Source organism: Spermophilus citellus (assembly GCF_964194105.1).
Source record: "Spermophilus citellus genome assembly, chromosome: 18".
Lineage (NCBI taxonomy): Eukaryota > Metazoa > Chordata > Mammalia > Rodentia > Sciuridae > Spermophilus > Spermophilus citellus.
In genome coordinates, this window is record NC_138200.1 from 37,072,720 (window position 1) to 37,084,878 (window position 12,159).

General features: G+C 40.1%; 1 protein-coding gene across 2 annotated transcripts in view; it reads left to right on the forward strand.

Annotated features, from left to right (window-relative positions):
* The window catches only part of TENT4B (terminal nucleotidyltransferase 4B), a 63,212-nt gene extending 52,086 nt beyond the window's left edge, over window positions 1–11,126 (forward strand). The window contains exons 5-12 of one of the 2 annotated variants that reach the window (XM_081274495.1): window positions 129–236; window positions 2,260–2,388; window positions 3,081–3,294; window positions 4,693–4,819; window positions 4,919–5,022; window positions 5,268–5,314; window positions 7,363–7,527; window positions 8,805–11,126. In XM_081274495.1, the coding sequence (XP_081130621.1) occupies window positions 129–236; window positions 2,260–2,388; window positions 3,081–3,294; window positions 4,693–4,819; window positions 4,919–5,022; window positions 5,268–5,314; window positions 7,363–7,527; window positions 8,805–8,981 (1,071 nt within the window). In that variant the 3' untranslated portion in view covers window positions 8,982–11,126. Of the gene's footprint in view, window positions 1–128; window positions 237–2,259; window positions 2,389–3,080; window positions 3,295–4,692; window positions 4,820–4,918; window positions 5,023–5,126; window positions 5,315–7,362; window positions 7,528–8,804 lie in introns of both variants that reach the window. The other variant, XM_081274494.1, reaches the window with a different exon arrangement.
* The last annotated feature ends 1,033 nt before the right edge of the window (window positions 11,127–12,159 follow it).

Genomic DNA, 12,159 nt, shown 5'->3' on the forward strand with positions numbered 1-12,159 from the left:
TTGTGGTACATAGTATTCAGAACACTCAGTGTTTTGTGTCTTTTTGAGAAGGTTAGACACCAACCATTCCCTGGTTTTGTCTTTTAATTTGGGTCTAGAATTTCAACCTCTGCTTGTTCTCTTTCCAGGTACCTATTATTAAATTAACAGATTCTTTTACTGAAGTGAAAGTTGATATCAGCTTTAATGTCCAGAATGGCGTGAGAGCAGCAGACCTCATCAAAGATTTTACCAAGGTCAGAGGCTCTGTCTTGTCTGTATGATGAAACTGTCAGGATATGTAAATGTAATTTTTTCTGTTGTGGTTGTGGTTGTATTCTGCTGTTCTTTGCCAAACCCCCAGCCCCCGCCCCGCCATTGCTGGGAGCGGCCGCCGGCCCGAGCATGCTAGGTGAGTGCTACTCTTAGCCCAGCCAAGCTGTTTTTATGTGTGTGTTGCTGACAAATGTTTTTCCCTTTTCTGTGTACCTGTTTTGCTTTCCTTGAATCTGCTTGTGATGATCTGTAATTACAATGTGACCTCAAGTAAGAATTAAGGGTTTAGAATGCTTTTGAAGAAATACTGTGCTCTGGATCCTTACGCATAGGAACGTGAGGGCTGAGATCATGCTGCATGATTGACGGCTGTCAGTTTTTAATCTCAGGTTTTAGATTAAGAACCTCCCTAGGGAGTCTTTTCTCTGTTTTAATTTCCAAGTCACCTCTAAGGTGGTGCCTACAGTTTTCCTTACTTTATCTTGAAGTAATTATAACTTGTTCGTGTTTTGTTATCTTCTTTCAAAATAGGGAAGAATTTGCAACATTGTCCTCAGAACATTTTATATACTTAGCCATCAGCTGGAGACTTTATAAACCTGCATCTACCCTGATGTCAACCATAATGTTTACAAATGCTTATTTCTCTCTCTCTCTCTCTCTCTCTCTCTCCTTTTTTCCTTCTTATTTTGTGGTACTGAGACTTTAACTAAATTACCGAGTCTGACTTCAAACTTGTGATTTTCCTGCCGTAGCCTCCCAAGTCATTGGGATTTTGGTTTATTTCTCCATGTTTTTGTTGTTCTTTTTCATACTTGCTATTTGATGATTTGGAAAAGTATAAACTTTTAACTTTCTTAAGGAACTCGTTGTGTTCACTGTAGAAAGTCCATAACAAAGTAAAGCTGGGCGAGACATCTCACCTATAATCCCAGCAATTTGGGAGGCTAAGACAGGAGATTCGATAAGTTCAAGACCAGCCTCCACAACTTAGTGAGACCTTGTCTCAAAATAAAAAGGACCAAAAAAAAAAAAAAAAAAAAAGGCAAAAATAAAACAAAAAGGACTGGGGATGTAGCTCTGTAATTTAGCACCCTGAGTTTATTTCCCATACCAAAAACGAGAACCCAAAGCAAAAAACAAAGAATAAAGAAGGGGATAGAAATCTCTCTAATAGGAATGGCATCTTTCCATATGTTTGGCCTGCTTTATTGCCCTCGGTGTCCCAGGCGAGGGCCTGGCTTGTAGAGAGCATTGTATAGTGCGTGAGCCAAAGACGGACTCGCTGCTGTACATCTTCACCAGCTCTCGCGTGCCCGTTCCCTGTAGTGTGGAAAGGAGAGCTCACTGGCCACAGGGAAACAGCAGGCAAGACTGTTCATGCTCTAGGGTTGTAACAGAATGATTTTTTTTTTTTTTTGAGAGAGAGAGAGAGAGAGAGAGAGAGAATTTCAATATTTATTTTTTAGTTCTCGGCGGACACAACATCTTTGTTTGTATGTGGTGCTGAGGATCGAACCCGGGCCGCACGCATGCCAGACGAGCGCGCTACCGCTTGAGCCACATCCCCAGCCCCTAACAGAATAATTTTAAGGACCTTTAAACCGCCATAGATGGTTTCAAAGTAGTTCTTAGAAAAGTAGTTCTTTCCAATTCCACTGCTCTGGTGCTTTAAGATGTCGAGAGACTTTGTTCTTGTACTATTTCTGTTATGTGTTCACAAATGAATATTATGCTCATGGTCATAGTGAGCATCATCAAATGTATACTGTTAGTGTTTCCATCCTTAGTGGGTACATGGGTGCCATTATTTATGTTACTGTGTTTTAGTTTTTAATGGCTTACTTTTTAAAAAAAATTGCTTAGCTTTAAAACAGAAACTTAAGTATATTGTATATCTCTACCAAATTTTATAATGTAAGGACCAGTTTATGCCCCTGCTAGTTGCCAAGAGCTATTACGGATACAGAATTCATTGAAAATATTATTTTATTTATTTTTCAGAAATATCCTGTATTGCCATACTTGGTTTTAGTATTGAAACAATTCTTATTACAGAGGGACCTTAATGAAGTATTTACAGGTGGAATTGGTTCTTATAGTCTCTTTTTAATGGCAGTCAGTTTCCTTCAGGTAAGTCACATGGGTGTGCTGTACGAGTGTACAAATAAAAATAAATAAGTCAGCTGAGAAGACATTTCAGGAAAAAATTTAAATCAAGCTTTATTTGAATGCTTTTCTTGATTACTTATGACTTTTCCCTTAAACTGGACCTTTTATAATTTAGCAGATAAGTATTTAAAAATTCCCGGGGAGAGTATTTGTGGTTTTCAATCCCATATGTTGCAGTGTTTGCCATGCAGAGGTGTAGTCTGGTTCCGTAACTGCAAACGATAGGACACATGCCAAAAACAAGGATGTCTTCCAAGCCCCTGATCTAGTTTAGCTGGGGTGGAGACCTGCTCTGTGGGTGGATGAGTTAGAGCTGCGTCGGGTGCGTCTGTGTGGTGCTGCTGCCAGCCGCAGGCTCTGCCGTGAGTCAGGGTGACCTCCCCGATGTGGGGAGGGGCACGCAGCCTTGTCAGCCTCCTGGGGCAGAATTCAGCCTGGCAAATTGTACCCCACCAGTTTTGCGCCCATGGGATTGTTTTATAGGTTGTCTGTAACAGCAGTTCAGCCATTTATTACTGTATTTGTTGACTTTTATGTTAAACCCAAATTATAATGATACTGCTTACAAAAATTAGGATGTCAACCCTTCCCTGATAGTTGAGAGAAAATTCAAAATAATTTCTTCCTTTTTTTTTTTTCTTTTCTCTTTTTAGTTACATCCCAGGGAAGATGCTTGCATCCCCAATACAAACTATGGTGTTCTCTTAATAGAATTTTTTGAATTATATGGACGACACTTCAATTATTTAAAGACTGGCATCCGGATAAAGGATGGTGGTTCATATGTGGCCAAAGATGAAGTACAGAAAAATATGCTGGATGGCTACCGGCCATCAATGCTTTATATTGAAGACCCTTTACAACCAGGTATTGAAATTAGGTAAATTTGTGGGTGTTCAGAGAGAGGGCGTTGCCAGGCATTGTGTGCTTTTAGCCTTTCTGTGGATGCCAAATGCAGGATGACGCCTGTTGTCATTTTTTTCTCCAAGATATTTTATCAGCAAACGTACTGAAATAAACAGAACACCCCCTAGTGAAACACCTTGCAGACTTCAGATGACTGGGGATGGAATCCTTTTGACCCTTGAAACCCAGGACCTGTGGGGTTCCCTGTCGGGTAGGGGCAGGCAGCTCTAGTTTGGCAGCCATGTTTCCTTTTCTTGGTTCTTCCTGCTGGTGACTGCAGCAGCTGTCGGCCAGGACAGTAAGGACATTTGTGAAGTCCTCAGAGGCATGAGCTTGGTGGTAGTACACCTCCAGACTCATGGTTCAGGGAGATTGTCTTTTGGACTACTGCTTTTTCTCTTCAGTTTTGCGTAATCCCTTATGCTTTTTTCAGTTTTGCATTGGCTTAAAAGTGAACAAAAAATAATTGGTTATATTTGTTTGCTTTTATCTTATTTTTCCTAGGCAATATCTTTTCCTGATGCAATTGTAAAATATTTAGATTCTGCATTATTGGATTTTAGTGGAAGTGCTTTTAGTCATTTGCTTGAATTTGCAACTTTGAATATATGAGTCAGGAAAAGGAATGAAGAGCTACTATAATTGCCTAAGAGCCCTTTTATGGTTTATTGAGGTGTTCTATAAACATTAATAGTTCTATGTGTTTGTTTATTGAGGAAATACGGAATGGGAGCCTTCTCCTCACAAAGTAAGCTGGGCATGGTGGTGCATGCCTATAATACCAGCGACTCTGGAGGCTGAGGCAGGAGGATAGCAAATTCAAAGCCAGCCTCAGCAATTTATTGAGGCCCTAGGACCTTAGTGAGACCCTGTTTCAAAATGAAAAATAAAAAGGGCTGGAGATGTGGCTCAGTGGTTAAACACCCCTGGTTTCCTTCCCTTGTACCAAAAAAAAAAGTTTTTTTTTCCCCCCAGTAAGACAGATCTTCCTTTTTAGGACCTCACAATTTAGCATGAGAAATATGTACATAGTTAGTAAAACCCCCAAACCCATAAGTATTTCTGTTTTAGCTTCGTTTCACTCCTAGGGGAGAATAGGCAGCTTTTTCTTTTGCTTGCATTACTCTTTGCAGGTGTGAGAGGAGAGTCCTTCTTGGACACTTTATACATCATGATAAAGGACAGACTCCATGTTCAGAGATTGGGGAACTATGGGAGCAACTGACAACTCGGTTTCTGGGTGGAGTTGTGTAGCTGGATAACTCTTGCCCTTGCCCTCCCAAAAGTAGGCTTGTCGACATTTGATTCACATGAAGCAGTAGTCAAGCTTACTACTTTTCATATACATTTCTTTTAAAGGTAATGATGTTGGAAGGAGTTCGTATGGGGCCATGCAAGTGAAACAGGCCTTTGATTATGCCTACGTTGTTTTGAGTCATGCTGTATCGCCAATAGCAAAGTACTACCCTAACAACGAAACAGAGAGGTAAAAGTTTAACTCAGATCAGCCCATTGTGTCAGAATTGGTTGTGACTTCTTATTTTCAAATTAATGTACCCCCCTTCTTTTTTTCAAACACATGCAGCATATTAGGTAGAATAATTAGAGTAACGGATGAAGTCGCCACATACAGAGATTGGATATCAAAACAGTGGGGCTTGCAGAACAGGCCTGAGCCTTCGTGTAATGGTAAGAATGTTTTCATTGATTGATTGACTGAGTCTTAGAGGTTTTTCTGTGTTGTGTGTTTTTAATGGGAAGAAACGTTTTCCAATCTTTTGCCACTCTTTCAGGAAATGGTGTTACCTTGATAGTAGATACTCAGCAGTTAGATAAATGTAATAATAATCTGTCTGAAGAAAATGAAGCCCTTGGAAAATGTAGAAGTAAAACTTCGGAATCTCTTAGTAAACACTCTTCAAACTCTTCATCAGGTCCAGTGTCCTCCTCTTCTGCCACGCAGTCCAGCTCTAGTGACGTTGTAAGTATAAAAGATTTGGCCCTTGGAAACTTCAGTGCTTGCATGTTCTCTGACATCGGGTTCCCTCTGACCAGAGGGCTAAGGCTGCTTCCTTTTCTATTACTGGGAAATTTTAGCAACTTTCACACTTAACCTTTTTCTCAACCTTTTTTATACATAGAACAATAGAGAATTTTAGTGAAGTCTCTGTATCCACCACTAGATTCTACCATTAACATTTGGGGAGCAAGCATTGTGGATTATTGAACTCAAGGGCACTAGACTACTGAGCCACATCCCAGCCCTATTTTTTATATTATTTAGAGACAGGATCTCATTGAGTTTATTAGCACCTCACTTTTGCTGAGGCTGGCTTTGAACTCGCAATCCTCCTGCCTCAGCCTCCCAAACCACTGGGATTACAGGTGTGCGCCACCACACCCGGCAGATTCCACCATTAACATCTGACTTGTAATCATAGACCTACATCTATCCATCCTGCTGTCCACTAATTGGTCTTATTCTTTGATCTATCTGAAAGCAGATTACAGGCCTCTGTATACTTCTTTCAAACTTCTGTAATGTATATTTATTAACTAGACTTAAATATTTCTTGTAGTTTTTTCTTTTGCTATAAAATTGACATAAAGGGAATCCTAATTGCACTGAATTTTTATCAAATGCATTCACATTTGTAGCCCTAAATACTAACAAGGTATAAAACATTGCCACCACCCCAGGGAGACACTTGCTAATCAGCCCGCAATCCTACCCTCAGAGAGAACCACTACTATGGTTTTTCTAATACCATAGATTAGTTTTGCTTGTTCCATAATTTCATATAAATGAAATCATGCAACATACACTCTTTTTTGTAAGGCTTCTTTCATGTAGAATAATTTTTTTGAGCTTCCTGATTGGATTTTTAAAGAAGGAGATATGATTTACACTTCTTAAATTTTACCACTTAAAATTAAATGTATAAATTCAACGTTTTTAAATAAATTCACAATGTTATACAGCCATCACCAGTCTCTAGTTGAAGAATATTTTCTTCACCCCAGAAAGAACCTCTGTACTATTGGTAGTTCCTCCTAATTCCTCTTTCCCAGCCTCTAATATTTTATCTCTGTCCTGATTGACTTTTAAGTGTCAATTACATCAAAGTTAATTTTCTTTATCAAGGTGAATTTAAATTTACTTCACATTTAAAATGGACTTACCTATTATTTGAATTTTGATATTATTAGGAGTGTGGAAAAAAAGAAATGTAAAAACGTAGGGGACGTTAATTTTATGTTGTGACCGATGGCCACATGTCTTCATGGAGACCTACCTGTTTGTGTGCAGAATCTCTGTGCCTTGCTAGATCCCAGAGCAGTGCTCTGGAGGGCAGAATGCTGAGCTAGACACCTCAGACACGGGCATGAGGGGATTGAGGACAGGAGCAGAGACCACCTTGAGATGGAGCGTTAGGGACTGAGACACCGTGACAGAAATGCTGGGCAGTGCTCCAGGGTGAAGGGCAAGACAGTCAAGACCCAGTCAGTCCAGATCAGACGGGGCTGAGCCTGCTCCTGTGGTAGGGCTGCACCCCCAGCACATTGGGTTGGAGGAATCTGTCTTCACGGACTCTCAGTTCACCATCTTGTATTTAATTGAAGATATTGAACCAGAACTGGGACCTAGGTCCCTTGCTCCTTACCATGCTCTTTCCAGGGTACCATGACACATTTTCTGTAGGTAAAAACCCACTCAGATCCACTGCGACCTCTGTGACCTCTGTGAGCTCCTTCACAGACTGTTAACAAATCTGATGTGAGCAGTGAACTTGACGATGAAGGAAGCCCTGTGGTAAACTGAGTCACTTTAAAATATTGGGAGGAAAACTTAATCACTTCATTTTACAGAACTTTTTACAAAACTCACAAGTTCCTCATTGTACCTCCTTAACTCCCGAATGTTTCAGTTTATTCTGATGAGTACTCAGCTGAAATTGTTCTCATTTCTGAATATTGAATACGTGCATTACTATTTCATCACATTATAACCTGTGTGGCTTGTGTTAGGATTCCGATGCGACACCATGCAAAACCCCGAAACAGCTGCTTTGCCGGCCGTCTACTGGGAACCGAGTAGGGTCACAAGATGTGACCTTGGAGTCCTCTCAGGCAGTTGGGAAAATGCAGAGCACCCAAACCACTAACACATCCAACAGTACCAACAAATCCCAGGTGTGTGGAATTTGTGTTTTCAATTGTTCGTGTCCAATACAGAGTAGTTAGAATTTCTTTTGTGTGAATAATGGTTATCCTGGGTTTGAAACTCTGGGTTAAAGAGAAAACCTGTTTTGTTCTAAGAGATTCCAAAGCATGGTGGTATTTCTAGTAATGGTTCATTCTGAGGCCATTTATGAGACATTGTAGCATCCATCTTGGTGGGAACCTAGTAACTGGTCCCTAAGACATTTCTAGCCAACCCACCTTATTACAGTTTCAGCATAAAAAAAATTGCATCAAGGCTGGGGGAGGTAGCTCAGTGGTAAAGTATGTGCTTAAGCATTCTTGAAGCCCTGGGTTCCACTCCCTACTCCACCCACAACCCCCCCCCCCCAAACACACATACACACACACACACACACACATACACACACAGAGGATCAAGTTACAGAAAGGTTTTAGTTGTACTTGAAATTAAACTACACCCAAACAGTTTTGGTGTGGCTCCATGGCAGCAGTGTGCATACCTGGGGGTGACGTAGCCTTTGATAATGTTCGGCACCCACATCAAGCAGCTGTGAGGCATAAGGGTCAGCTGACTGAAGTAGGCCACCGAGATGCTGTAAGTTTTTGGTTGCCTACAATTATTATTAACCATGAGTAATGAGTCTGAGTGAGGGAGAGTGCAAGCCATTGGTATTGGGCTCTGGTCCAAGGCCCTCTTACCCTCTCTCAGTACAGCTGGAACCCAGGGGATAGGCCTCTTGGTAGCAGAGATCACTGGCTTGTCAGTCACCTCCTGTTTGATTAGACCTGCTAAATCCACTTAACGCCACAGCCTGAACCACACGCACCAAACCCAAGCTCATTGAGTCACAGCGATAAGGTGACAGGGCTGATAGAGAAAGTCACAGGTAAGGAGAGCAGGAAGGGAGTGGCTGCCATGCTCATGTCCCCAGTCGGCCTGTGCAGTTGTGCCTGTCCAGGGCCACCTTCCAGTACTACCGCCTAGAGTGTGGCATGTGACCTGGCAGGTTCCTTGAGAAAACACTGTCGGGAAGACGAGATAGTGGCCTAGCATTTCAATATTTCCATTTTAAAAATAATGTAAGAGTTTTAGAGCTCAAAGGAGTTAGCCCCTGTGGTCAGCCCTCTCTTTCTGCCTGCTAGCTAAGTCAGTGGTCAGCATGGTCACTCTAGTCATCCAGTTTCTAGTGCGGAGGGCACCCTCAGGATGCAGGTTTGCTGACCCACAACACTGATGTCTCTTTGACCGCTTTCTTTTTCTGCAGCATGGATCAGCAAGGCTCTTCCGTTCTTCCAGCAAAGGCTTCCAAGGTACAACTCAAACAAGCCATGGTTCCTTGATGACAAACAAACAGCATCAAGGCAAATCCAATAATCAGTATTACCATGGCAAAAAGAGGAAACACAAGAGGGACGCACCCCTCTCAGACCTTTGTAGATAGTCGGCGCTGTGCGATGGACTGTCTTCTGTGTGCAATGATCTCATGCTCAGGACAGTTGCATAGGGACTCCTGGGAGACGCAGGAGCCTCACACTGTTCAGACATTGATTTAGCAACTGCGTTTTTTCCCAGCTCGCCACGGAATGGATCATGAAGACTGACAACTGCAAAAACAAAAGCAAGCAAAAAAGGGGGAAAAAAAAGGCTGCTTATTTGATAAGTCATATGCTACAACAGGGTCATTTTAAGATTTAAAGCTTGAATGTAAAATAAATATATTTCTCATTGGCTTTATGCAGAGTTATAGGGAATAGTATTCAGTGTGGGTAGGGTGATAGAAACAGAAAACAATGTCAGAGGATGGGTGGGAAGGCAAACAAAGTATCTTATAGGAAGTCCAGATTCCAAAGGGGAAAGTGATCTGTGCATGTTTTTTTTTTTTTTTAAATATTTTTGCCTATATTTACCATTTTATTGTGTGTGTATATATAGAAGACCATATAGGAAATTGATATTTGTAATAGTGGATTTGTTAATACTTTTTACATAACATTACTGTTTGAATTGTAAACAGATTTCTTCTCAGGATTAGTTTGAAGAATAATCTGAATTGTCATCTTGACATCCATATATAGGGAAGTGATTAGTTCTATTACTCAGTTTGTTTTCCTCAGCATTGAAAATGACTTAATAGAACCCTTGTGACCTGCTGCGAAATTTTTTCCTCTCTAAAGAAAAGGTTTATGGTGGCAAATGATGTTTATTTTATTTTGTAAAAAAAAAAAAAGAAAAAAAAGAAAAAAAATGTACTATGTACTTTTGTGTAAACACTGAAAAATCTCTAGTCATCTCTGAGAATTGCAACTGTTTTCTATAGTGCTGTCATTTTGGGCAATTGGCAATTACATGACTTTGTGTTTGTTTCCTTTGCAGTCTTTCTATCTCTCTCTCTTTCCTCCCCTGCCCTCCCCACTTCTTCCTAGTAGGAAACAGGGCCGCCCGTCTGCCTTGCTCCTGTCGCATCGAACCTCGAGCTCCACAGACTTTGCATGCTGGCCCTCTGACCCTGTGTGCTCCGTGTGCTTGCGTTCCTCATCTCTTATTCTTTTAAACTCATGCTTAACTACTGTGGGAGAGAATAACTGTAAACAGCTTTAATTAAATCATACTTATAAAAAACTATTTTCTTATACTCCACTTTATGCTTTTGGTATTGTCGATCTTTAAAAATTAAATGGTCTTTGATAATGGATCTATTTTGTATTGCCTTATTAAGACCAAATACTTCTTGTCATCCCATTCTTTATCCTCTCCTTTCATGGAATTGTTATCTTTAATTAAAACTTTTTTAAACATTGGCTTGTTTTAAATCATACTGTAAATTTTGGTTGTGGTCAGCTTTTGAGTGCAAATGAGATGTATAATTCTGTTATTCATCACCTGTTGGGTTTGAAACTCAGTTGGGGATATTAATATAATAGAATGTAAGTGACATTTCTGAAAATGTTTTCTTCCAAGGCGAAAGCTCTTCTGTTAGCATCAGTGTGCGTGGCTCTATTAAATACGGCCATTTCAGAGAAGAGATTCTTTTATATATATATATACATATAAAGTACTATTGGCTTTTAGGAATTTCTTTTATATACATTTATGAAATATTGAAGACCAATCAGACCATTAATGGACACTTAGTGCAACTTTTTATAAAGAAAATAATGCTAAAGTAAGACCAAAACTGATGTCATCACTGAAATTAACAATTTTCAATATGTTCGTATTTTAATTCACAAAGGAAAAATATGTTCCAAAACTGGAAACTCATAGTACTTGTGTAAACTGTGGAAGATTTTAAATGTGATGTTATTTTGACAATGTTTTAAATTTTAGAGTCACATTTTATTCTGATCTGAATTTTTATCAAGATGTCGAGCTTTTGTTTTTTGAAACTAGTTTGTCATAACATATTGTGCATAATCACAGTATTTATTTTGTAGGACTATTGTGAATGTGTAGACTTATGTTTACCGCTAAGGGAACAATTATTTATAAAATAATATTAAATCCAGTATTAGCTGCCTATTTCAGACACTTAATACTTGCAGAGATCCTTGTTACATTTACCACACTGAAGTCTTTTTTTTTTTTTTTTTAAGAATCACCCTCATTGTTGAAAGTAAATGTACTTGTAGGGTGCGACTATTAGTGTTCCAATAAGCATGTGATTATATTAAGGTGGTGGTAGCGGGAAGATAATCTTGATTCCATTGGGAATCTTAGGTTTTCGTAAATTTATTGGGAAAATAGTTTTTCCTGTACTGCTGAAGTTTCTTTTTGGTAAACAGTATCTTTCTAAAAGAAAAAAAGCATGAAGGAGAAATTGAGGTGTGTATACATTTCCTCAAATGACCAGCATTGTATTCGTGAATACTGTGTATCTTGAATGAGCAGTGTGGAAACTGTTCATTTTTCAATCTGAAGTAAAATACTTTCAAGAACTTTTAGTTTGCCTGCTCATTTGTTTTGTACATTTCATCTCTGTATTTGACTCCTGTCTTATTTCTTTTGAGTTTTAACGCTTTTCGACAAAGATCTTGTGATATTATCAGAAATGTGTCATGTAACTATTACAGTCCATCCATATCCATGCATCATAACCCTCCTTTGCCTAGTACTTGTAGAAGCGGACTTCACAAATTCTACCTCAAGGTGGTGACGTTTCTCTGGAGGTCACGAATGTGTACCCAGTCCTAAGAGACGTGTAAAGACTGGTCTGTAGAGGCGCTGATGGGTCTGAGGGGTGTCAGTTCAAAACCTGAGTTTCTGATGCTAAAGGTAATGCACTTCCCCTCCAGCTCTCAGTCTGTGGTGGTGCCTGGTCTTTGCTCTGGTTGGCAGTGTTGCCCTTGTGCCGAGTCTGGCTTCCACCTGTAGAACTGCGGTCTTTACACGTGGGGCCTCTGGTCTTCAGGTGATCCTGCTCCGTTTTTGTCCTATTTCGAGTATGTTTACCTTTACTTGTATTTTGAGCCTCTTGTTAACATCTGAGGGTATTTGATTTGGCTCCTCTCATTCCTGGGTAACGTCTCCACAGGGCAGAACATGGGCTCTGGAGTCTTGTAGCACCATGTGTTTTCTTGGCATTTCCTCCCCCGTGTAGGGGTAAGTGCGAATTGTGTTTG